The following is a 27,632-nucleotide window of genomic DNA, read 5'->3' as shown; positions in this document are numbered from 1 at the left end:
TAGATTTTCGCTCGCTCTTGCACGTGCTCGCGTTCTCGGGGCTTACGCGAATGGCAGAAAAAAACACATTCGTAGCCAGAGACAGCGTGAGTGTACTATAATTTCACTCGTGCTAATGCTGTATTCCGGGCAATTTTAGTTTATTACAAACGTGCGAGAGGTGCTTATTAAGGCAAATTCCATTTATTTTCAGAGGCAAGCTTTTTATTTTTTCCAAATTTGTCCAACCTTTTATTCGCACGGGCTCGAGGAAAATTTTTCCTTTGACAAAAGTTTATTTTTGTAATTCGAATAGACCAATTGTAATTTCACTGTAGGAGGCTACAATTTAAAAATAGACTTCTCATATTATCAATCCTTCGCGAGTTCTATTGCATAACTAATCCTCTACTACATTATTTTTGATCCTCTGAACAAGGCCTCAAATATACGTAAGCTCAGTTTCGGAATATACCTATATTTTGTCTAAATAAATGCCAGCTCCAACATTTTGGAAATGTCAGAGATTGTTTTTAAGTATACCCACTTTCTAAAAACGCAAAACACTGCAGCTTATTTGAGGCCAGAAATGTTTGGATATTTTTATTAATGCTACTACTATCAAAGTAATGATAATTGAATTATAAGAAAATATATCAATATTGTGATCTTCCCTCATAAAACATATTGTTGTTTCACATAAAAATGTATTTTCAGAGCCACGCAAGTAGTTTCATTACATAGGATGGAAACAAAATAAATTGATGAATTTCAAAACAGACAAAGACATAGGATGTTCAGCGTATACCCTACGAGATCACCAGCGAAACAAAAATAAAACACAGATAAATCAGAAAAATAGTAGGTAAAGAAGACCGCCTGAAAATAAGAAACTGTAAAATTTAAAAGTAGCTAGGCGAAAAGTGAAACAAGATGTGTGAATGCAGGAATATATACAACTGCGGTGAGCAGTCTACTTATGAACTCAGGAAGCGCACAGAGAAAAGCCAGGAGGCGAGGAGGAAAAGAGCACCAGCTGCAGACTCGCCTCTGCTATTACGAATAATAGAACTACGAAGGCAGAACTCGGCAAAGCTTTTTCTCACTCATGATATTCCAAAAATATTCCAATCTCGGTAAATTAATCTTGATGACTATTTTTCAATAATCCATGTAAGCAAACTACAACGTCTGACTAAAGTTGATTCGTTCTACTTGCGAAACGAATCCAATCCGATAGCTATCATGCAATTCCAATTTTAAACATGTCAAGGTTTCGGCAATGAAGAAGATTCGCGCACAACAAGAGAGAGGCCAAACGACGTCCAGCGGAATTCGAATTTCCAATCTCGCGCTATCTTGGCTGTCAAGCTACGGCGCATAAACGTCGCAGACGACTCGCTTTCGGACGATAAGGTGACCATGCGGCCCCATGAGACCAGTCAGTTGCTCGGTCAGTCGCTCCCGCGAGGACTACCCTTTTGACCTCTCGAATCTCTTCGTTCGTTTCGGTTGCTCGCACTCGATCGCCTTTTGATATCCTAGTCCGATTAGAATTGTACAAATCGAATGAAAAATCATTCCACCTGCCATTATGTCTTAGGACTTTGCTTCGTTTTTTTGTTTAGCGCATATTATTATGCAAGATTGCTCGGTTCATTCAAATATTTTCGAATTTTTCACATTCATGTGTAGATTTATAAATTGAATTGTATGATGACCAATACTGAGCTTGCAAATCCGTGTCAAATTATGTGGAATTTCGAATTCCAAATTATGACAACAATTTTTCTTGGAATCGCATTAAATTCCCTTTCACAGATAAAATAGCACTAAATTATTTCAAATTTAGTCTTACCAATACTGTCGAGGGCCATTATACAATATAGAAACTGACAGCAATGAAAACGAGTAGACATCAAAATTCTCATACCTCGTCAACAAGTATACTGCTCACTAAAGTTCTACGGGTCGGGCAGTGTGAAAACCATGTAGGAATTCCACAGCGAAAAGTGGAAAATGGTGAGAGAGAGAGAGAGAGAGAGAGAGGAAGCGAAGAACTATAATTCTGCGTTATCTGCAAGTTCACGGCCGAGCGCATTCCCTCGTGCAAGTACTCATCTAAGCGTGACGTATCCCGGTCGCCTGCACCGCCACCGCCACTTGCGCGTCGCACATAATAGACGCGCCTCCAAACGATAGCCATCTGCCATCGCCAGATCCACTATGTGAAATGTTCGCACGTCTTTTCTCATACACTGTTTTATAGGCTTTTTTTGCCTTCTCCCCTTTCCCGCTCGCATCGTTATTTGGCCTTGCGCCGCGTGATCAATATCACAGATTGAAAGCAACGACCGAGTCACGTTTCCCTCGTCGATCGTTTTATTTAGTTTTCTGGTCAAACCCACGATTCCATCATTTTTAACCAACGTGCACTGGAGAGGATGGATGTTAGATTTTTTACGGTCAGTGAAATTAAATGCCAACAATCATGCAGCGCTGGAGAATTTTAGTGGCATTTTAATACTGCTTTTAATAAAATGAGATCCGTGTATTTGATTGAAAAAAAAACTTAAAATATTACGTATCACGGCGATTTTGAAAGTATTATTTGAAAGAATTAAATGTACGCACACCTGGCATCTTTGATAAAAGATGACCAAACATTCAGAAAGTATAACTGAATTGGAAAATTACTCGTCAGTTTAACGTGAAATATCGGAATCAAGTAAAAAAGAGAAATTTTTAACGGCAACAGATGTTAGTTTAATTAAAATAAACTGAAGCTAGCAGAAGCAGTTTCTGTACGCATTACTCTCAAATGCGTGGTTAAAAAGCATTCACTTTGCAGCTTGTATAAAGTCGCCAAAGTTTTTCAAAGTAATAGAAAGTTTTTAGATATTCAAAGTTTGCCTCCTCCCCCTCCCGCGCTCCAGCCCCTTTCACTCTACTTTCATCTCGTTCTTCTGCTTTTTTTCTCGCTCGCGGATATCATGCTTCTTTTTTCCTTCACGCAAGCTTTCGCTTGAGGAAGTGTATCATTAAAATTCTACCTCGAGCAGAGCATTATACAAGTTGAGGATTTAATCCATGAATTTCATTGGCTATCTTACATTGGCTGTTTGACTTTATTATAACATCAGTTATTAGTACATCCGTTTATCATGAATCATTAAGGAGAAATTAATTAATTAATTTGTAATAAAGTTCATCAAATTCATTTGAATTATTGCATGATTAATTTAATAATAGCAAGAATGCTTATAGAAGCTTTCACCTGCAGTATGCTACCAGCACAAGCAATATCATCACATAACTAACAAATTACGGCAGCATTTTCATTTAAAATTTCATCAGCTCTTATTAGCGCTTGAAACGATAAAGTTACTGGTTATTCTTGTCGGCGTACATAGCTAGTGTGTCAAAAATAATTGGATTCAATGATACATCGCGCTTATAAAATAAGAAGCTATGGGCAGGGTGAAAATTGGTAGATTTAATCGACGCGAAGAGCTTGCTCGCGTAGATATAACCTGGTTTCTCCCGAACATATTGGGGTGGTCGAGGGTGGAAAGCGAGAGAGAGAGAAAAAAAGGATCTCGAGCGCAACTTCGGGCCAAGAATGATTTAAGAGTCGTTATCAGCGGGTGCAACGTGGCTACGGAGTCGGAACGACCTCGTCAGCGGATCGCGCGGGCGAACGAACGCAGGCAAGTTCCTATCAATTCGCTATATATTCCAGGCAGCCGGAATTTCGCAGAGCTCACGGTCGGAAACTACAGTAGAAGAAAGCTAGCTGACCTCTAAATGAGAGAATGTCAATGAGATATATATTCCCTAGTCAATTTACCAGTTGAAAATCTACTTCTTCGAAATAACTTCTGTCGATGGCTAAACCAGATTAACTCCTTTCAAACCGTTCAAGTTCAAGGTATTCGTCTAAAATGAAATTTCGAGGTTCATATTTTCTTTTACTTATCAACGCACTCAACGAAATTGTCTTTGGCTAAGGGTCAGAGCGATTCTTGCCTGATAAACCATTTAAAGAGGTGAGCAAAATTGAAACTGAAATTGATAATCGTGTGGAACAATAGACCTTTCGGAAATATTATAACTCTGAAAGCATTAAAGACTGAACCACTACAATACGCATTGTGAATAAACAAAGGAGGCCCATTAGCATCAAAGAAAAGAGCAGAGGCGCTGAGCTTATACTGTAAATTTGCATAATTAGAGAGTCCTGTCGCACCTGCGTGACTTTGATTGCATTTTATCAACTTGTTATTACATTTTAGTAACAAGACCATTTAATAATTTCCTTCATTTTAATGAACGATGTAATTATTGAAACTGTATCGATTACGCGGTTAACTGTAGAAATGAAAACGAAAATATACACGTCTTATCCAATGAAATAATTATAGTTGCCTTGAAAAATATTATTTTCAAAGTACTGGTCAGATAACTTAAATTGCGGAAATACTAAATTATAGCTAATGTCATAGTCAAGTATCAAACAATACTTTTTAAAACGGTATTTTTTCATCCATTACAATTATTGCTAAAATGTCAGTATACTTCAACTATAACGTGCACAGGGCTAAAAGCGGATATCTTAGTAACAAATATCTTCCGTATGCTACAGTATTTATCGTAGCACATAACTATCCATTCGGTCATTAGTCCTAACGGATGCTATTTCCTAGCGTCTACCAAACAGAGAAAGAGAGAGACAAAGAGAGTAGGAGAGATAAGCAGGCAGGCAAACAGACAGAGGACAGGTATAAATTCTAAGGAGTTGGTCAAGCCTCTCGTTCCTTGAGTTGACAGGGCAAATACGACTCATATTAGGGTCTTAAAGGGGTATTCAAGGATGCTGAATAGCATCAGCCTGTACTATTATGGTGTTCTCATCTCTCTGCCGCGAGCGCGTTATATAGGTACATAATGCTCTTCAGTCGGCTGCGCGTAGAGTGCAGCCAAGCGTTGAGTGCATGCGCTCGATTTCACGTGCGATTGGCCTCCGATAGCCAATGACGGGTGATGAATTGCCGATTAAGACGACCGGCCACCACTGCCATCGCGTAGGTTGCGAACTATGTGTGCGCTCGGCACGCATTTGTCAAAGTATCTCGATGTTATTGCCGTTTGGCCTTAATCCGTAAACAATGAGAGCGTTTCGCGTTGTCTAGCTTGCAACATTTTTTTTGACATTCTTGTTATCTTTTCTATGTTTGCCTTCTTTTTGAGAAAGGATTCGACAGAGAAATAAAGATCGCAATTAATCTCAATTGACTAGGAAAATAAATGACTCTTATTATAAATAAGTTTTCATTGTATATATTATTTAGATTTGTCTTAAGTTAATCTAGAATCTTTATATGTTATTAATAAATTTTTTATTAATAAAAATAATAACGTTGTATTTATTGATAAATTTATTTTTTATAAATACAATAAATAATTATTCAGCAATGTAGAAGCTCAAGGCAAAATATTGTCGTAGTATTCATCTGTAATTATTAGAAAGATATAGATATATCGATGTTCGCATAAAATATCTATTCATAGTACTTTGGCGTCACTGATAATATTATCATTGATAATTGTGCTTAACTAGAAAACTACTCAAGCTTATATAAAACTTACTTCCGACGTAAGGCATCCTTCAGTGGTCACGATGAAGTCAATATTACAAGTTATAGCTGTTGTAGTGATGATCATTTTAGATTCGAATGGAACAAAAATAAATAAATGCCAAGGAGGTAAAGAAAGTATATAATATTTGACAAAAATATTGGAAAAAATTGACGTATACACTAGAGAAAGTATGTAAATGAAAAATTATTTCTCTTTGTAGACAATGCGCCTTCAATAAATGATCTCAAGGTTATGCTTGGAAATTGTACAGATGAAGTACCGTGCGTATTGACTGCGGGTGAAACATACAACTTTGAACAGAAATTTAAAGCCCCAAAAGATGTCGATGATCTCCAATCAAACGCATTTGGTTTAGTCTTTACATATTTAATATCTATTAAAAGTGCGAGTGATCCTGAAGCATGTAAAAAAATAGAAAATACAAAAGGTATGACAGGAGTATGCCCTTTAAAGAAGGGTGAAAACTACATCTACAAAAATGCAATTAAAATAAAGGAAAACGAAATAAGGGTAATTTAGCAACCAAATATCATTACATTAATAGTTTGTTAACGAAAGTCCATTACGTTTTAAAAGATTTTATTTATTAACAAAATTCTGCATATAAATCCGATAGTCATATAATAACAAAATATTTTCTGTCTGCAGGCTAGCATTAACGTACAATGGCATCTGACACACGCTAATGAAAGTCTTACTTGCTTCGAAATTCCTATAAAAATTCAAGATAAATAATTAGTAAACTCAAACCGTCGTGAAATAAACCTTTGCAGTTGAACCGAATTGTTTTGGCAATTTATTTCCTGTTGCAAACTTGTTAATCACAATGCAGCATAATTTTCAAGTTATGTAATATATACTTTTAATGTAGGTACAACGTATCGGGTATATAGAGTGGTAAGGGAAGAATAAACTTAACAGGAAATGGACGGTAATTGATCACCTAGAAAAATTATAAAAAAACTAAGCTTGATTGATAAAAATGGCAAAACTCGTTACTAATTCCGCGCAATTTTTCTATCCAACCCAAATATCATTATAGCTGTCCGTTTTGCTATCCTTGCTAATTACGCATTGTTTTTCTGTAATATTTTCAAGTCAATTTTCGTCGATTTCCAACTGAGTTTCTTCATCAATTGATAAGTGATAAATCTTACAGAATCAAGTGCTTTTGAAAATAAAAACAATTTTTTAAAATCCATTTTTCTTTTTTATAACAATGTTTATTAACGTATATATATACATACGTGTGTGTGTGCATGCGTTTCGTAATTGATCTAATATCTATTCCTATAACAATTATTAATATTACAAAATGTAAATTTTCTCCTTGTGGTCTCTTTCATAAAGTGTATATATGATAAAATCTTACGGCTAATCTTAAACTTGTAGTGTAAATTTTGATAATATACACAAAGCAGGTAATTACATTACGATTGCTTTCGTCATTTATTCGCAAATTTATCTTTTCTTTATCAAGAATAACAAACTTTAGCGATTCAGAGGTACTAGATGCATCACATCGCGTGCTTAGCACTCCTATCGATCTTTAATTTATTTATTTATTTATTTTTGTTCGAAATTGGAATTGGAATTCAACATTCCATCGAAATTGAAAATTTAAGAATATAAGATACTCCAATAAGAATATATTGAATAGAATTTTTCAATAGTTAATAATACAAAGTGTAATGGCCAAAAAGAGTAATCGAATTTCAACAGTAATATGGAAGAAATTGATCTCGCAAGGGTAAATAAATGTTCACGTAAAATTAATTAGTTACACATTAAATTGCTAAGTAACTTGTGAAATATTGAATAACTAAATAGTTTTTTGAAGCCTCAAATATTAATACAATTAAAAAATATGTTGAAAAGTAATAATTGGCTTAGGACTAGGACATATTTTTAACAAAGAAAAGATACATATGTATAATACAATGTTTCCTTTGATAGACTATACTATCACTTAAAAGCAACAAAAGTACTTCTCTAGCGATCATTCTCGTCTCTGTATTATAGAAAAAGAGAATAATATACATATGATACATCAAATATTTCTTCGTTTTTTGATAATACATTTTTGATGATTTTTCTACAATTACGACGTTCAGGAAAATTATAATGCTAATTGAATCATAAGTAGATAAAACGTGCATGTTATTTTAAATTTTGAAGATTCAAACAAGAAACTCTAATACCATAACAATATCAAAACAAAAACTCTAGACACAAGCTAATAATAGATCCAGCTGAATAAAACTAAGACTTACTCTTGACTATGAGACAATCATCATCTTGGCATTTTACTTATAAAGCTACATTATCGGCTACAGTTAGCCAATGCCGGACTGTAGCTATAATATAGGTATATAATTATATAATACGTGAATAATTATTTAACTACAAGGAAAAATTTCATAAAATGTTGTAATATTATAAAGGTCATCATTCATAGATAATTGTACAGTAGATTATAGGAATAATAATTTGCTCATAATATATCCATTGATTATTTTGTACACCAGTGATAAATATTATCGTCCATAATTGCATTTTAGTGAAAAAACCACTTATTCTAGACTATATAAAACTTTTTTGTGCTATTACGTGTTTTATTTAATAGTCAATATGAAGAAAGTATTACAAGTTTTTGCTGTCCTCATTGCGATTATCGTGGGATCAAATTCAACAAAAATAGAAAAATGCAAAGCAAGTAAGTTCAAAGCATATATCAAAAGGTGTTTTCTTTTAAATCATTATATAATTCGTGGAGTTTCATACAAATAAAACATATTTCTTGAATTTACAAAATATATGTAGTCATGCTTTACCTTCAAAAATTCACTGCTATCAATAATACAATTATTGTCATAAAAATTTTTTTTATTTTATAGAAGATTCACCAAAAATAAAAGATCTTGAGGTAAATCTTGAAGACTGTACTGGTACTGATGGCCGATGCATTTTAAATAGAGGTCAAACATACAACTTTGAACAAAAGTTTAAATCACCGAAAAATGTCGACAATCTCGAAGCAGTTGCAACTGCATCAGTATTTAAACAGCCAGTACAAATTACCAGCGCAGATGACTCTAATGCTTGCCAAAATATATCAGATATGAATGGCAAGAAAGGATGCCCTTTGAAAAAGGGCAAATCGTATGTGTACAAAAAACTAATCACAATAAAAAAAGACGAAATTTGGGTAATTTTTCTACTAAATATCAATAATAATAATAATAATAATAATAATAATAATAATAATAATAATAAATATTCAAGTAACAAGCTAATTATTCAAAAAATATTTCATTTTCTTATAATATTTTACATCAGCTGCTTTGATTCACTTATTTGCTCAAGTCGCTTAACTGATTTCGTTAACTTGATTATAAATAGCAACAACAAAGTGAATATCTCGAATATTGATGTATATTAATTGAAAAGAATAGTATTCAATCTCTCATTTTATAAACGATAGATTAAATTCAATTGCAAAGGTTGTGTAGAAATTAGGTTGTTATATCTTGTATAGATTGTATTGTATGTATTGTATATAAGTAGGTCGATTCAAAACTAGACCCACTCAGAGCAGTTTTTAAGAGTTAGCTTCGATAAATTTTTAAATTTAATTACAAATAATGAATCGTTCGATCGAACTGAATTTATTTTTTATTTTCAGGCCAATATGAATATGCAATTTCATTTAAAAAGTGGTAATAATACCATTACTTGCTTTGGACTTCCTATAAGAGTTCAAGAGAAAAAAGAATAAGAGACTAAACTTGTCATGAAACAGAACCATTTCTTATAGTCAAAACAAAACTACTTAATTATTTTCTTACTATTAAGAATGTTATCGATAACTCTATATAGAACTATTTTTCGGTTTATGTATTATTTTTTGTTCTAGTAATCTACTATACTAGGAACTTAGAATAAGAAATGATTTCTTTAAAGTCATTTGTTATTTCAAATAAATGAAGCTTTTAAATAACAAACCGTTATAATTACTCCAAAATCAAAGCTCGAATTAACAATAGTTCTTTTGAAGCAATCGTGCATATTAAACCTTATTTACAGGATAATTTCATGTGGTGGAAGTTAAACAGAATGACCGTTGTTAATCCGTTGTTAATAAAATCATATAAATTATTTAGATGTTGTTACGGTTGTTCTGGTTATAGAAAATAATCGAATAGATAGATAAATCACGGAATTAATAGTGCAAAACGTCCTATAGCAGATAGTAAATTTATATAATTGAGGTCAAATAAATTACGCAGTGAAGAAAATACGTTGAATTGAACAATAATAAGTAGTAATGTGAATTAGGGGCAATGTAAGAATTGCATAAATAAAAAGCATGTAGATTTTAATTAAATAAAAGGATTTTAATAGGTATAAAAAAACCTCCTCAAAGTAACGAGGAAAAAGCCGAAGGCGTGCAGATTATACAATAATTTTACATCAATAAAGCATTAGAAAAGAAGTAAAGAAAACATCTAACTTACAGTGGAAATGCACAATTGAAATGAGATAAGCTCGATTAGCCCTTACAAAGATACAGTGGAATGGCTATTCGCTACGGTCGCTTGGAGATCTCTCTTACTTCACGGACGACGCTTACATACAATAAATAGCGCGAGAGGGAGAAGATGCTGTCAGAGCGAAAGAGCACATGCAGTCCCGATGTCTCGGGAACGGAACAGCCCTCACTATGATGTCGCTGAGTCGCTGATCTGAGGGTAGCAGATGTATGGTAGGAGGACTGATGCTACCTCTACTAGTATAGCAGGTTAACCCGTCGCTAGCCTCTTAGTGGTCGTCGCAAGGGAATACATACTGTAGCGGTAAAACAAACACAGGTACATACGAAAGCCATGGAAGATAATGACAACGGTCGAACTAAATCGCACAGAGAAATGAGCAGGTGCCGGCAGTTAACGAAGAGCGAGTGGCTTAGTACTCGACGGTTCAAACTTTCGAGCGAGATTGACGTTCTCGAGCGCGTCTGTTTTTCGGTGAGAAAAAATGGCGAAAAACGAAAGGATCAGAACTGTGTGCCCTTTCACCTTTAGGCTCCTCTAGAGGGGAACCAAGCAACGATTAGGAGAGAACAAGATGACAGCAACTCTACGCGATGTCTGTGCAAACTCGTAGCTACTTTAGGGGTCGCGTGCTTCAAGGTCCGTTTTTTATGGCTCAACGCGACAGAAGGTAATTTGGGTTTTCTCAATACATGCTGGAAAGACTAATTAGGGACTGAGATGACCAAATGAGAGAAAAGGAAACATAAGGTACGCGTCTGTCGAGGAGTTGCAGTTAACAGTAAAAAAGAAGCACGAGTGCTTATTGTAAACGAGGGATAGCACAGGACGCGAACAACGGCATTTTTTCGTTTGAAATTTGTTTCTCAAAAAAATTGTAAATTATTCATTCAACAATCATTCGACAGTTCTGAAAATAATAACTTCGTATATTCGTATATATAATGGAAAAAATTAAATGCATTGATGAATATATTATACCTTCTTACCTGTTTTAGGTCAGTATTGATGTCAAATTTAGTATAGTATATGAAGACGTCCGTATGACTTGATTCTCAATATCCATGCATTAATTGTAGAAAAAGCACACCTTGTTGTGAAATCTTAACTTATAGTTTAACCATCATAGGCTGATGATTTTGCTTTTTTGACTATAATATATATATATCTTTAATATAAATAAATGTTTTAAAGTTCAATTACTGATGCATATAATAGAAAATATTATTTTCATAAATACACTATTCTATTAGATACTGCTAACTGTATCAATATACTTCTTTTTGAGGATCTTTACAATTTTTTAAATATTCAAAATTATATATTCAGGATTTCTTGTATTATCAAAGCACGATAAGAGAAATACAATGTTTTTAGAACTAAACGAAGTAAACGATTAATGACTTTACATGAGTTCGGAACGAGAACCACTAATATGCGAAGCTATATATAAAGAAGATTCCAGTAGTAAGGCTCATCAGAAATTGGAATACGCGCGCGCGCGCGCGTGTGAGATAGAGCATTTAGCACATGGTCGTGCATAACGAACATGCAAACGAGATTCAAAGCGTTTGGGATAGTTTGAGCAGTTACTAATGTCGAAGTGGTGCACTTTATAATGGTACCGACAGCGAGGAATGAGAAATGCACAAAGAGGGTAAAAGCGAAAGCCGTATAGCGGCTTCGTCAGTGTACAGCTAACTGGTAGCCGCCACCACTCGTCCCTATTCCTCTCGCCGTAAGCAATTCTATTCTGATCTACAACACAATCGTTATTTGACTGCTTCATTATTTCCTGGATAACTTCCTACAGCCACTAGTTATTTCCAATCGAGCAAATAACGAATATCAGTTAACAACTTGAAATTATTTTTTATCGTTCTTTGACTTTCCTTTAACATACCACATCTAATCATTGAAATCCATAGATTCCATATTAAAAATAATTATGTTCTACATAAATCTGATGCGAATATCATATCTTCTACAGGATTTGCAATCCTCAAAAACCTATGAATTTGATGTAAGTATAGTTTATTCGAGGGTCATATTTGCTTCAAATGATTGCAACTCTTCATCTCTTACTGTAGTGGACGAGACAGGGCCAAAGTTAAGTTCCAACTATTTTTCTTCTTTTGTTAGGCATCTCGTCTATAAATAAGGAAGACTTGCTTGAGAATAGCCTCATAATAAAGAAAATAAAAGATAAAAAATAAGAGGAGAAAGAAAAAGTGACGTTCTGTAAGTTATAGCCCCGCTGTTACCTTGCCTCATCAACAATATTGCTTATTTTTATTTTTTAACTTTTATCTTGCTGCTCGCACATGTATACATAAGAAATATGTCTTCTTCTACTCTCTTGTCATACTTCACTCGATACGCTTATAATCCGTTTCAGAGTGCTAATGGATCTGACAACGTCCATCCACGGTAAAACGACAAATGTCTGATGTGAGAAAAGGACAGTATACTATGCCTCATACACACTGAGGCGAAATTATTCAGAGGAATATCCCCCCTCTCGCTCTCTCTTTCTCTCTCTCTTTCTCTCTCTCTCTCTCTCTCTCTCTCTCTCTCTCTCTCTCTCTCTCTCTCTCTCTCTCTCTCTCTCTCTCTCTCTTGTTACGAGCTCTCTCTTCGCCTTTTTGTAAGCGTAAATTGCTCGGTGGTCGGTGTTGTAATGTAATTTGGACGTACTGAAATATTCGTTTGAATGTCACGTAGACGATTCTGTTTATGTGCTTTTATGCTTTCTTACTTTCTGTCACTGTCTCGCCCCTCTCTTTTAGTCTCTTTTGGTTTTACTATTTTATACTCTTGATAAACTCTCTTCTCTATTTTTAATTTTGGACAAGTGAAAGCGTAATTGTATACGTAAGCGTTGCTTTACTGTTGTTACTAGCTATTGCAATGCAATAGAAAATATTATCTAACCATGATATAATAATTTGGTATTCCATTAAAAAAGTCATGCTGACAAATTTTGTTGAACTTGCAGAAAGTATGAACGTTGATATACAGCAACCTGCTCTGCAATTTGCGATTAATATTTTACACGGAAAACAAGTTTACCGAAAAGATTACGGTTACGATCGGTAATGTAGGAGCATGGCAACCGTACAGTTTGTTACATAACTTTCAAAACATTGAAATTTCCAAAGAAACCTCATAAAAATTCTAGAGATTAGTTGTATTTTTATCACGTCATTATCGTAAACTTATGTTTTCTTTTATACATTCTTAAATAAATGTTTTATATTTTCCATATTCCTTTTAAAATATAATTTTTTCGGACTTATACGCTATACTTTTAATATTTTGATGAGGAATTTCACAAAATAATTTTACAAAACTAGTGCTTTTTCTAATGGTTGAAGAATTTAATAAACCTGACCTTCAACATTTATTTCTTTAGATGATTTATAGTTCAATAAATTTTTCTTTATGATTAAACCTTCTCATGTATATCATTACTATAATTTAAAAAATAATTTAACTTAATTAAGCTTTTGAAGTTTGGTGGAAAAATTATAGGTGTCTGTGAAAGTAAAGAGTTACATGAAAATTTTGTGGTGACGGCTCGGGAATGCTTACGGAACAGGTACCTTGACTTTTACAGACTATTCACCGTAATTGTTACCCTAGCCATCTCTGTAATTTTTATAAGCACATGTTCACTATGAATACAGGTAATAGTCCAATAGATGATGAGACGAAAGTTCCCGTGCGTAATAATTAAAATGAATATTTAAAATGCAAATATATAGTATAGATTGCCAGCCAAATGAGACGTTGGCTATCACTGTTGTAAAATATCCGAGTGAACTATGTGTCACAGGAAAACTTGGCTGATTATTAATGCAAGCGCAAAAAATTATTAATGACGCGAACGAAGAGCGCGTTGCGGCCAACAAAAAAAAGAAGAGTAGGCGGCGCGCTCTCGAGTCACAATTAAAAAGCGACGTTTGAAAAAGCGCGTGCGAGAACCGAGCCTCCCGTATAATTTATAGTCTTGGGCTGATAAAATTTTTAGGATTTAGCATCGTGGCGACTCTTTTAACGAACGGTCCGGTCGGGGAACGAACGAACAAAAAACCAAATACCAGCCAGACAAAAGAGGACGCAGATTAAAAGCGACAAAGCCCGCGAGCGAGCGATCTGTAACTCTGCGTGGCCGATAAAACGCGCGAAGAAAGAAAAAGATTTTTTTTCCCTCTGCAGTTGCAGTGGCAGGAGCACGCGGACTCGCGCGAAACTGCTGAAGTTTTTAGCCATGGATCGCGGCACATAACTCAGCACTCGTGCAAGCGCGAGTTACGTAGGAAGGAGAGAGAGAGTCGACGCCAAGAATTTCACTCGACGGAGATAAACGCCCTTCGAGACTTCTCTCTCCCTTTCTCTGTCTCTCTCTCTCTCTCTCTCTCTCTCTCTCTCACTATCTCTCTCTCTCTCTCTCTCTCTCTCTCACTATCTCTCTCTCTCTCTCTCTCTCTCTCTGTGCCTCCCAGCAGCCAGATAAACCGAAGCCGTTCATTAGTTTCTCGCTTGGCACCTTCTTCTCCCTCGGCGTGCTTCTGTCACCTCTACTTTACAGGAAGACGACGACGACGACACGACGATATCTTCAACATCCACAGCAGTTGCTGTCAAAATTTTAAAGCTACGACAAGTTGTGACTTTTAGTTGTTAGAGCCTTTCTCTACGCGCTGGAAAAATTGTAGATTACGACAAAAGTATAAAACTTGGAAATTTGCATCTTGTAGTGACTCGGTTCCTAATCATTCTTTTAGTTCGATATCGAAATAATGTACCTTCTACAATGTCAGACGAGAATACCAATCTAAAAATTGTTATCGAAAAGATAAAGTTTAATACTCCAACTCGTTATTCAATTTTATACAGTTCACCGAACTGTATATTGAATACATATCAGTTGCACTCTCATATCAAACTCCAGTATAGAAAAGAAGCTTAATACATGTACATTGCTAAATATATACTTCTTGGAACAGTGTTAGCTAAAAGTAATATCATTCACCAAAAATATAATTTGACCGATATTCATCTTTTCTTAGATTGATTATTTTCCAAACATCTTTGATGTAGCAAATTGCAAATGAATTTAATAGAGTTACCGCTGCTATTTGCGATATTTCATTTACGTAGATCCTGACAAAGACTACGAGGCATCTAGATTAATTATCCAACAATGTGTATGAATTTTCTGGAAATAACTCTGTTGCTATCTCGCAAGCGAGTAAGAAAATATGATAGCATACCTGAAGAAGTTGATGAAACGAGCACAGAGTTATCTCACAAAAATCACATGCTTTCATGTTACTTCGTTGTTTTTTAGTTTCATAGTCTACTTTCTATATTTTGCATATTGAAAGAGATATTGATTTGTCCTCTGTATCCCACTCGTAGTTCTTACAATTCATCTTCGTTTCCGAAAAACAATTAAGAATTTTCGTTTATGAAGGCATACATTTAGTTTATTAAAGCAAAAACTTTACTTTTAAGCAATTGTTCTTTTTTTACGATTCCCTATATTATTTCGAAAATCCTTGAATTCAAACCTCTCTTACTTCAAAAATGTATATCGAACGTCTATATATATTATACAGTATGAATGGACGGTACAGTCAATGAGTTGCCCTAATTTTGTCATATCAGGGAAAAATAAGCTGCGAAGAAAAAAAGTCTCAAGCGGATTCCATCGGATCATGGAGCTCTTTATCTAGCGTCGCTCTTGCGTACCGTTCGTCTAAGAATCCCGTCAAGATCGTATTAGCTGTCAGACTTTGAGCTCGCTCGAGTGACTATAGCGGCGTTTTTCGCCCGCGGAAGTTCCCAATTCGAGCTGTGTATTCTCCCTCTTTCTCTCTCCGGCATCGCTTTTCCAGCATCAATCTCCAATTTCAATCTTTTATCCATACGCTATTTCTTCTTATACCTAGGTAAATTGATACGCAGTGAACTTGTCTTTTCGAATTGGACCCACATTTATTAAATAATTGATATTTTAAGAATTATCATATGCACTCGAGAGATAATTCAAAGAGAATTTAGAGCGTTCAGCAAAAAAGAAGAGCGTTTACGTCTTTTAAAAGTTAGCAGACAATAGAAAAATATTTGTGTACGTTAATCTAATAACGTACGCGACTTATAACGACCCCGATTATGAGTTTAAGCGCCTCTATAAATCATGAAAAGACTTCATGTTTACATGAGAGAAAAGATTAGTACAGTACTAAAGAAAAAAAGAAGCAGTAGCAGTCCGTGCAACAGCACGCAAAAGATAGGAAATCGTATTCTCTCTCTCTCTCTCGAAAAAGAAAGAGAGACCTATCCTCGATGCGTTGGGATTCAAAGGGAAACAAAAAGAAAATGAAGAAGAGAAGGAGAGGCAGAGAGCGGAAGAGCGAAGAAGAAAAAGAAGATAATAGGACTGCGAGAGGAAGAGGGATTCGCGCGTGCGACTTTTCTTGCCTTGCGGCAGTGGTAGCTAAGGAAAAATCAAAAAACCTGCGGAACTGGGAACCGACTACTTCGCGGTACTGCTACTAGCACGTAACCCCGCGTGTCAAGCCTAAAAAATATGGGTTTCGCGCACCACCGAGAAAGAGAGAGAGGGAGAGAGAGAGAGAGAGAGAGCGGTGCGAAGTAACTTGAATTATAGTGAAATAAAATAACGATCTCGTGCGCGTGCGGGAAGTAAAAGCGAGTATGGCAACTCCTGTCCTCTTTCCCACTTTCGCATCCACCTGCACGCGTGAATCCTCGGATAACAATGCCGAATAAAAAAAGACGAAAATTTGGCGCGAGAGAAATACATTTTTCTCAGAGCGCACATGCCGACGATATACAATCCAAATGCTACCACAATACAGCGTTTTACGTTCATGCTTGCCAGGACTTTCCATGTCAGGAGGACTCTGTATTTGCGAGAAAGCGTCATTCAGTTTGAGAACGGCTTAACTTTTTTTTAAATAAAGTTGAATCGGAGCACTTGTGAATTTTTAACGATCGGTAGAGAGAATCAATTTCAATGTATATCCGGAGATTACAATTTTGAGCAAATTATTTCCCACTGATAGAATTATGAACTTTGACGTCACTAGATTGACTACTAACAATTATCACATAAAACACTTAACAACCAACGTAAGAACAATCCCACAATGGATATAATCGAATTTCAATTTCGATATTTGGTAAAATCATGCTGATAAAAATTCAAAGTGCACACAGTACTTTTCAAGTGACGTGACAAACCGTCGGACAATTTGAAAAAAAATTGTAGAACATTATATATACCAAGGAAAGTGTATATATTCAAAATGCCATATAAATTACGTAGTAGGATGTGAAGAAAAATAATAACACAAGCGTGATAAATTGAGTGGACATAGCGGGCGTAGAGACGAGACATACACAATTCTTCTCTTTTGTCGAGCGATGACGACGAGATGCTGTTATGTCAGTTAATATATAACGTGCGCGCTACACATATAGGCAGCCGAGTCTGACTATCACCCGATCTCGACTACTATACGCCTGACGCTCTCTCATGAGATGACTACGATTGACGAAACACAATTCCATTGAGAGCTTCATTTGATAATATTTTAAGTATGTGTGTGTGTATGTGTGTCCTATCAAAGCATACGTCGCGTTTTTAGCAAAGTTCAGGTTAAGAAATTCTTGACAAAAACACAATTTTTCGACTAATTCCGTTATAGATCTTTGATATTAAAATGAATAAATGAAAGTTAAATGATTATTAAATTTAATGTATCAGAATCTGCAGACCGTGTGAAAAACTCAATATCATCTTCGTGAATAATTGATATTTTTCAGAACTGAATCCACTTGAAAAAAGTAACGAAGTTATAAATGTAATATGTTTATTTATAATTCTTCTTGATTCAAATATGAGCGACCGCTGGGTAGTAAAAAAAGACGCGTTACGCGAGGTCAAAAGTTCTCTGGTTCTTCTTTTTTATTTTCCCTTGTAATCCTCGTAAGGAGAAAGTATCCGTCAGAAGTAGACACGTCGTAAATGGACACACGCGCTCAAGCGTCCAATTTTAAATCTAGATTTAACGCAATTTCATACACATACATTCGCGCGTGAGCACACATGTACAGATATATATGTATGTACACACATATATATATATATATATATATATATATATATATATATATATATATATATATATATATATATATATATATATATATATATATATATATTACAAACCGTAAAAAGTCAATTGGTACAGCGAGAGAAGAGCACAGCCTCGTTAATAAGTAATGCCGTGGGTGGTAAAATTTTACAGGCCAATAAAAAAGCTATAATGGTAATCCTGCAGGTATATATAGGGGAGCGAGCACACGCGACAAAGGAAAACGCTCGATATACGAGGCTGATATTTCGGACGCGACGGGAATAAGGTCATGAGGGGAACCGAAGTATCCGAAAATAATGAGAGATTAAATACGCAATTGCAGAAGGCGAACACACCAGCGGTTTCGTTGTGTGTGGCGTCACGGCTTGAAAGGTGAATTGTTTATAAATGCTCACGCCTAATAAGTGCTCACACGATAGTCACGCGCCTGGCTGCTAGAGAAACGTGTATTGCACGCGTAATTATGAATGTATTCAAACAAATGCTACGAACAACAATCCATTATGCTGAATATACGATTTTCAATTTTACATTAAACTACAAACACATTTATCAATATAAAATTAGATAAAACCCCATTAAGTCACTTAAAAAATATAAACTCATTGTATCAACTCTCTCGCATGCTACCCTCTCTTGCGGCGGTGACTATTCAAATGAGGTTATTTACTAGGGAAGAGGCTGAAAAACAAGCGGTCCGTTCACAGCGAAACTCCGAAAATTTCATGTGAAAAATAAAGAGAGAAAAAGAGAGAGACAGAGAGAGAGAGAGAAGTAGCCGGAGCCGAGAGAGTAGAAATGGCTGCGCAAATATTTTAATCCGGCAAAAGGTAAAGTCGGACTTCCTCCCATTCAGACCATATGAAATGGTTACGGTTGGCGTGGATGAAAAGAACGAGCTGCGCGCCTAACAGAAGCTTCTCCCTTCCTCTTCAGAAAAATGACACACAAAAGTCGTCCAATGTATATCACTGAACAAAGAGAATTTTAATTAATCGCGGCAAGCGAAGAACTGCGTCGCGTCGTTCTGCAACGGAAAGGAGATAGGGGAGAACAAAAACTGTTTTTCTACCCAAGTCAGTAACACCGTCAATTAATAAGTATTAGCGTCTTGCCACGGAAGAAACGACTCCTTCGAATGATTTGACGTCGAGTGTCGCCGCGCCTCGGAAGAGACTTTTAAAGCTTGACATACGATCGAGAATTGGCCTGTAGTACCTCGCCGAGGAATTTGGCGAGAGATTAATGTTTTTCCTTGAGAGAATACTTTTTTTTATTTCAACGGCGACGAGGTGAGCCATTGACAATAAGAATCTGTTCTGCTTTTTCTTCTAATTTTTCAAAGGTTATTAAAACAAGTTTTCTATTTCTCTCCATTTCGCGCTAGTCTGAGTTTATCATTCTAATGAGATTTGAAAATAATATTGTCACTTTGTGAAAGTTGCAGTAATTTTTCATTAGCAGTTATAACGAACTTTTACTAATTTTATACTTGAATTATTTTTATTTAATCAAAAGTTCAGTAATATTCACAAATAAGCAATATTCATCAAGCTATAAAAAGTGACAAATTAAAAGCCTTTAGAAAACTTTCTTCCTCGTTATTTTGCTCTAATTTCTTATCAAACTGAAAGATAGAGTCGCGTTCGAGCAGCCGTAGCGAGCAGACGTGTTTTCCGATGTAAACATAAACATTCTCCACCTCTGCTGGAACAGTAAGCTAACTCAGAACAAGTCCGCGAATAGTTTACCGCTGTTAAATTCTTTTCTGGTTCTTGACTGCGGTTGCAGCCAAAACCGAAAATGGCCACCCAAAGCGGTGAGCCCTCGAACCAAGAAACCCAAAGTGCTAGTAAAACCCAAGTTCATCAATCCTACGCAAAGGTCACTTCCAGTTCAATAATGCCAAAAAAAGACCAAGCTATTGTTATAGATTCCATTGAAGGCTGTACCATAGAAGACTACATCGACGGTCTCGAAGCCCTTATAGACGCCTCCTACATTAAATACATCTCAAAGATCTCTGGAAATCGTGTGTGCACCTACTTAAGTGATAACGCTCTTGTTGAAAAGCTAACTAACAAAATGGTCCAAGTCAAAGATTTTACCCTCAAAATTCGCCCACTACTAGAAAAGAACAAAAGGGTGGTCCTATCCAATGCTTGCCCAGTAATACCGAACGAAGTTTTCATTGAAGCCTTAAAAAATAAAGGCATTACAATAGTATCCCAAATGAACAACATCAGAGCAGGACTAAATAAACCAGGGCGATCACATATTCTCTCTTTCAGACGCCAAGTATACATCAAAGAGGAAGATGAGCACCTGCTACCACAATCGCTACAAATCACCTATGAAGAAACTCAATACTGGGTATATCTAAGCACCGAATCAGCCCACTGCTTTGTTTGTAAACAGTACGGCCACATAGCTAAAGTATGCCCGCATGCCTCACTAACACAAGCTAACAACACAACCATCAACAACGCTAGAAATCAAGAAAACGCCGAGCTAGCTCAAAATCAACATATCCTTCACGATTCTCATAGCGAGCAGCAAATGGACATAGAAAATCAAATACGTGGTCAGAAGCGGCCCCCACCTTCCTCTATTACCTCCGACGCAACTTCAGGCACTCAAACAACTCCTCCAGAAAATTCTATGCCAACTCTTCAAGAAATTGCGGCCCAGAATACTTTCAAAAAACCCGAGCACAAAAAAACTAAAAAGAGCAACGAAACGGTCAGTATTGAAACAGCATTAGCTCCAGCCAAAGAAGCTTTGGACGGACAAGAGCTAACTATTAACTTTGACCAAATGAAATTGTTCCTTGAAAAATGTCGTGGCCAGCCTAAAATTAATAACATCGCAAAAGAATTCACTCATGATATAAAAGGACTCATAGATACAATTGACATGATCTATCCTCAGCTCTCAAACAGTAATCTCAAATCTAGGCTAACCCGCATAAAGAAAAAATTGTCACTACCATCTGAAGAACTTACAGACTCACCTCAAGAGTCGGACTATTAAGATAAATAAAAACGACAAGTAAAAAACATCTAAAAATCGCGTTTTGGAATGCACGTAGCATTCTAAAACGTATTGAAGAACTTCCCCTTCTTCTCGTAAATATTGATATCTTTATCTGTGTCGAAACGTGGCTCACTACAGACTATCAAAATTTCAACATACCGGGATTTCAAATATTAAGGAAAGACAGAACGGAAACTGCTGGCGGCGGAATCTTAATCGCCCTAAGAAGTGGACTTAACGCGATTGAACTAAATCCTCTTAATGATGCGAACGGTAAAATCGAAATCTGTGGCGTTAAAATAACCAATGTCACTCCGCAATTAGACATCATTGCCTGCTACAGACCCCCCAGGAACACTCTACTTCAAGAGGATTGGGACGCAGTCGTAAACAACGTAGAAAACAACAGCTACTCTCTTCTCGTCGGCGACTTCAACGCTCACCACCGACAATGGAACTGTTCTGGAGAAGACTCTCATGGTAAAAAATTATACAGTGCGATCGATAAAAAAGATCTTTTAATTCTTAACACGAAAACGCAAACACGTATAAATCCTTCAAATGGTAATAAATCTAACATAGACCTAATTTTTTCTTCATGTAATATAGCTCATACTATTGATACCACCGTTCTCGATGATTCACGCGGCTCTGATCATTTCCCCGTCATTGTAAATATAGACGCAACTAAAAGTGCCTACGAGAAAAAATCTTTCAAAGTAAATTCTATCCGAACCTGCTGGCCGAAAGTACAAGAAATGCTCAAAGAAAATTTCTCCACATTTTACGAACCTGAATTCTGTGATGCATTGCCTAGCGAAAAATACCAAATTTTTATGAAAGTAATCACAAATACTATAAAATTGAACACGCCTAAAAGAAAATTACCAAAACCACATCGTAAAATAAAAAACCCGGTAACATGGTGGGACGCAGAATGCGACAAAGCCCTACGGTTACGTAAAGCCGCTCATAAAAAATGGCAATTTACACATAAAACGAAAGACTACATAAATTATAAAAAACAAGTCACGATAACCAAAAAGACCCTCAAATCAAAAAAAAGAGAGAGCTTCAAACTTTTTGTTAAAACACTCAACCTCACGACTAACAAATCATATGTTTGGAACAAAATTAAAGTTCTTAAAAATAAATGGACAAAAATTCGTCATAATGATTTTAACTTTGACGCGGAAAAAAAAATAAAAGAAGCCTTAAACAAAGTCGCTCCTCCATGGGCCCCCATTAACCCAGATTTTCACCCACCCAGCAATATCAACGAATTTCTAAGTAAATCGTTTCAGTATTCCGAGTTTAATGCGGCCCTCGACCCGAAAAAAAATAATTCCTCCCCTGGCATGGATGGCATCGATTACGAAATTCTCCAAACTGTACCAACTAATTACAAACTGATACTCCTAGACATATTTAATGAGATGTACGCATCTAACGACTATCCTAACGAATGGAAAAAACAATACATTCACTTCATTAAAAAATCTGACGGAACCAATTACAGACCAATAGCCCTCTCCTCCTGTACGTGTAAACTGTTCGAAACCCTCATAAAAAATCGACTACAGTGGTATCTTGAAAGTAATGACCTTTTGCCAACTGCCCAATCCGGATTCCGGAAGGGCCAATCGTGTACTGACAACCTCGCGAATTTAAAACTCATCATCGAGGAAGGTTTTAAAGAAAAACAACACGTGTTTGCAGTTTTCTTGGACATTAAATCAGCTTTCGACAACGTAAATTACGAAATTCTTTTACAAGTCTTAGCAGACCTGAACTGTCCCTCGAATCTAATTGAATTTGTCAAATTTCTTATGTATGAAAGAATAATTTATGCAGACACTCTCGGCAACGAATTTAGATATGTATACAAAGGCGTCCCTCAAGGAGGAGTGTTGAGTCCTTTATTATTTATTATTTATATAAGCCTGGCCCTCAAAAATTTACCCAAAGGCGCGGTTATTTCAAAATTTGCAGACGACCTAGCCATTATTGTCAAAAAAAAATCCGCAGAAGCAGGTCTATCCACTACCGAAAAATTTGTACAAATTATAAAAACAAATCTAGATAATATTGGACTTGAACTCTCCCCTGAAAAGACAACCTTTATTCACTTTAACAAGTTGGGTATCCTTCCTGGCGAAAGCGAAATTAAGATTGATAACTCACACATAAAGTCTACAGCGTGCGCTCGCTACCTAGGTCTAACGCTAGACTACACACTGTCTTTCAAAGAACATATTTCAAATGTTAAAAAAAAATGTCTACGTGTAATGAATATACTGAAATTCCTGAGAGGAACCTGGTGGGGTGCAGATCCAAGTACTTTGATAACGCTCTACAAAAGCTACATACGACCGATAGTAGACTACGCTAACTTTGTATATTTTCCTCGTAGAAAGTCACAATTGGAAAGCCTCGAACGAATACAGTACTTGGCCATAAGATATGCATTTGGCTACAGGATCTCCACCCCGACCAACGTCCTAACACAAGAATCAAAACTTCCATATCTGTACGACAGGGGAGTATACTTGTGCTCAACATATCTGTCAAAAGTGATTACCAACAAAAGCCTACCTGTAACTAAATCAATCATCCGATTTCATGCAAAATTCAACAAACATAAAAGAAAGAGCCTTCTAGCCAAAGGTATTAGCATTGTGATCCCTCTCAGAAAACATATTAAAACTGACAAAAAATTCAACATTTACATGCACAATTACGATACACTAATCGAAAGCATAAATGTAAATCTAGAACTTGGAAAAACTGTAAAAACTAATCATTTTCCAAATCGTGTCATAGAAAATTATGTAACAAAAAACAACGCTATAGCCGTCTACACAGACGGTAGCAAAGTAACAGGAGCCCAGTCGGTTGGCACAGCATGTATATGCCCGGCATTGCAATTCACGATTGACCGCAGCGTTTGCGAACTAGCCTCCATATTCACAGCTGAATCTATTGCCCTAAACGATGCACTCGATCTTGCGCTCGAAAATACAAACAGAAACATTCTCGTTTTCACAGATTCCCTAAGCGTTCTACATAAACTAAATTCCACAATATTTGACATTAAAACAAACAATTACCTCCTGCAAATCAAAAAGAAAGTTTATGGATTCAAAGAATCTTCCCCAAACGGAAGCACTGTTCAGCTTATATGGATCCCCTCTCACATTGGAATCTGTGGGAATGAATCAGCAGACGAGGTAGCGAAAAATGCAACTAGCAAACCACACTCAAAATACGCTCATATTCCCTACTCCGACTTGCGTCAGATATTCAAAACAGAAGCATCTGTAAATACCAAGATTAGAAATATATCACTTAGTACGCACAAAGGCAGAGAATACTTTGACTACTTTGGCACAGAGGAAAATCAACCATGGTTCCACAAAAAGAATCTAAACCGCGACACCATCGTCACAATAAATCGCCTGAGAGCTAACCATTATAATTTAGCTGCCTCTTTAGCACGAGTAAACTTGGCTTCCTCCGCCTGTTGCTCATGCGGACACGATCTGCAAGACATTGACCACATTGTGTGGCAATGCCCATTACTTGACAATCAAAGGAAAAAACTTGTTAACCAACTAAAAAAACACAGGCTTCAACTACCTCTGAATATCCACTGTCTAATCTATGATCCCAAAACAGAAGTTTGTAATATATTGTATACGTTTCTCAAAAATTGTAACCTACATGTATAATATGTAAAATCTTTCCACCGCAAAACTTTCATCTATATCTACAATGTATCCTACTTGTACAGATCAAAAAATAATGTAAACTTATAGCTAAATAACTCCAAAAGGAGTTGAGAAAGCTCAATAAAAAAAAAAAAAAAAAAAAAAACTGAAAGATAATTTACCAAAAATAAAGAGTAGCTATAAGGAAAGCAAGGAGCGATAAATAATGACGGAACTTAAAGGGTTAAAGTATACAAATTACAGCTAGTTTGGGAGCTGGGTACCATCCCGTATGTAACAAGTTTGCCAAAGCTGAAAACTGATTATTCTTATGTATTTTAAGCCCCTGAAGTCGAATCCGCAAGTCAATTTGTTGACAAATGCGCAGAACATTGTTTAAAATAAAATTGTTCAAACAATTTATCAAAATTGATTTATTCGTGCTGGATACGTTTTTTGTTTTTAGAAAATATAACTTACTTTAAGGTGCAAAAGTCTCTTATAACTTTTTTGTAAAATGCATATTTCCAAAGTTATAAATTTTTCAAGGTCCAAAATACAACATGTTTTACCAACTATGAGTGTTAATAGCTTTTGACTTAGTCAATATTTTTTAAAACTGAAAAAAGCGATTTATTTTTGAATAGTTACTCTATAAATTGATATAGTGAAACATCAGTACAGGTTTTTGTAAATGCACTTTTTTGTGATTAACAATGAGACTTTTTCGATGTTTTAATGCTTGATCTAGTACGCATATCGATAGATTCTATTATATAGAAATTTTTTATATTATATTTAATTCAGATTGATTCAGGTCCTAACAATTACGTCAGCGATATAACAATATTTATTGAAATAACTTATATTGGCTGATAAAGTAATTTAATTTATTCCTACATTTTTCATCGTTGGCACATGTACAAAATGAACAATATTTAACTTTATATTTCACACAAGATTTTTCGCTTATGCAAGCTGTGCAGTTACAACTTATGATAAAAACTTCGGGAGGTGGGGTAGCATTATATATAATTTCTTAGATTCAAATATTTTATTATTTATGTCGTATGCAAGCAGTGAGGTGCTCGACGCCACAATGGTATAGTAATTGTGAGTTACAACTCGAATGACAGATTTGAATTTTTATTTAAAACAAAACTTTTTAGCTTGCTTCATGCGATTCAACTTTCCATTTAGAAAACAATTATTATTGAATAATGCAATAATTATTGTAATAATTATTTTAATTGTTACAATTACATTAGTTGTTTACAAAATGTTGTACATTTATAAGGCCAAAATCGCAGTATAAAATCCTGATACAATGGGTTCTACCAATGCGCGCACTAGATCAATCATTGAAACATCGAAAAAGTCTCATTGTTAATCGCTAAAAAGTGCATCTACGGGAAATCTGCACTAATGTTTCACTATATTAATTTATAGAGTAAGTATCCAAGAATAAATTGCTTTTTTCCGTTTTAAAAAATATTGACTAGGTTAAAAGTTGTTAACACTTAAATTTGATAAAACACATCCAATTTTAGACCTTGAAAAATTTATAGCTTTTAAAATATGCATTTTAAGAAAAAGTTGCAAGAGATATTTTCACCTTAAAATAAGCCGTATTTTCTAAAAAAAATTTTTCCAGCACGAATAAAACATTTTTTGATAAATTGTTTAAACAACTGCATTTTAAACAATGTTCTACGCGTTTGTCAAAATATTAACTTGCCGATTCAAATTTAAGGAGTTAAAATACATAAGAATAATCGATTTACAGTTTTGGTAAACTTATTGCATACAGGATGGTACCCAGATCCCAAACTAAGCTGACACAACGAGCGCCTAATGAATTTCTGTTATTAGTCTCTTAAAAGTAAGAGAAATTAAGATGGTGATCGAAGCTTTAAGGCAAAAATCGAGTGGCATCGTTGGGAAACGCGAAATACAAGAGAGACGGCAGTGTCATAGGCAAGAAAAACAAAGTTACAGGAGGAAAATGTCCTGAAACTGGCACCACGCTGTGAAGGGGGCGGAGGAGAGAAAGAGAGAGAAAGGTTATACGCCAAGCGAGCCGCTGATCCTTCGGATACTTAAATTGAACGAGCTCTACGCGAGAAGATGAGAGAGGGTGGAGGGGAAGGGAGAGTATAAGGGGGGGATAGGATATGAAATGGGACGAAGTATATGTATATTAGAAGATGAGAACCAAGGTTATGGAGAATAGGATAAACAATGGGAAAGAGAAATTATTTAATGTATAAACAGAAATGGAAAAAAATGAGAAAATTGAGAAGAGAGCGACAAATAGGGGTGGATTTAGTCAGAAAGTAAAAAAGAGCTCTTTTGATTAACATAACGGCAATTGTGACCTTCGGGTAAAAGCCAATTTTTGCTACCTTTTCTATACCATAACATTTGATGAGAGGCATTCAACGAGAGAGAAAAAGAAAACAAGATCGATAACGCATCTAAATCATCCCACGTGC

General features: G+C 35.6%; 2 protein-coding genes across 2 annotated transcripts; both read left to right on the top strand.

Moving 5' to 3' along the window:
• Nucleotides 1-5,612: 5,612 nt before the first annotated feature.
• LOC131672954 (ecdysteroid-regulated 16 kDa protein-like) lies at nt 5,613-6,841 on the top strand. The gene is made up of 3 exons (XM_058950536.1): nt 5,613-5,744; nt 5,840-6,150; nt 6,289-6,841. Exons 1-3 carry the CDS (start codon nt 5,660-5,662, stop codon nt 6,373-6,375), a joined length of 483 nt encoding a protein of 160 aa, XP_058806519.1. The 5' UTR covers nt 5,613-5,659; the 3' UTR covers nt 6,376-6,841.
• A 1,356-nt stretch (nt 6,842-8,197) lies between these two features.
• On the top strand, nt 8,198-9,644 carry LOC131672953 (uncharacterized). The gene is made up of 3 exons (XM_058950535.1): nt 8,198-8,356; nt 8,538-8,848; nt 9,326-9,644. Exons 1-3 carry the CDS (start codon nt 8,272-8,274, stop codon nt 9,416-9,418), a joined length of 489 nt encoding a protein of 162 aa, XP_058806518.1. The 5' UTR covers nt 8,198-8,271; the 3' UTR covers nt 9,419-9,644.
• Nucleotides 9,645-27,632: the final 17,988 nt, after the last annotated feature.

This window comes from Phymastichus coffea, unplaced genomic scaffold (assembly GCF_024137745.1).
Source record: "Phymastichus coffea isolate CEN01 unplaced genomic scaffold, Cenicafe_Pcof_1.1 PCOF00163, whole genome shotgun sequence".
Classification (NCBI taxonomy): domain Eukaryota; kingdom Metazoa; phylum Arthropoda; class Insecta; order Hymenoptera; family Eulophidae; genus Phymastichus; species Phymastichus coffea.
Note: the sequence above shows the minus strand (reverse complement) of the source record. Positions and strands in the feature narration are given on the sequence as shown.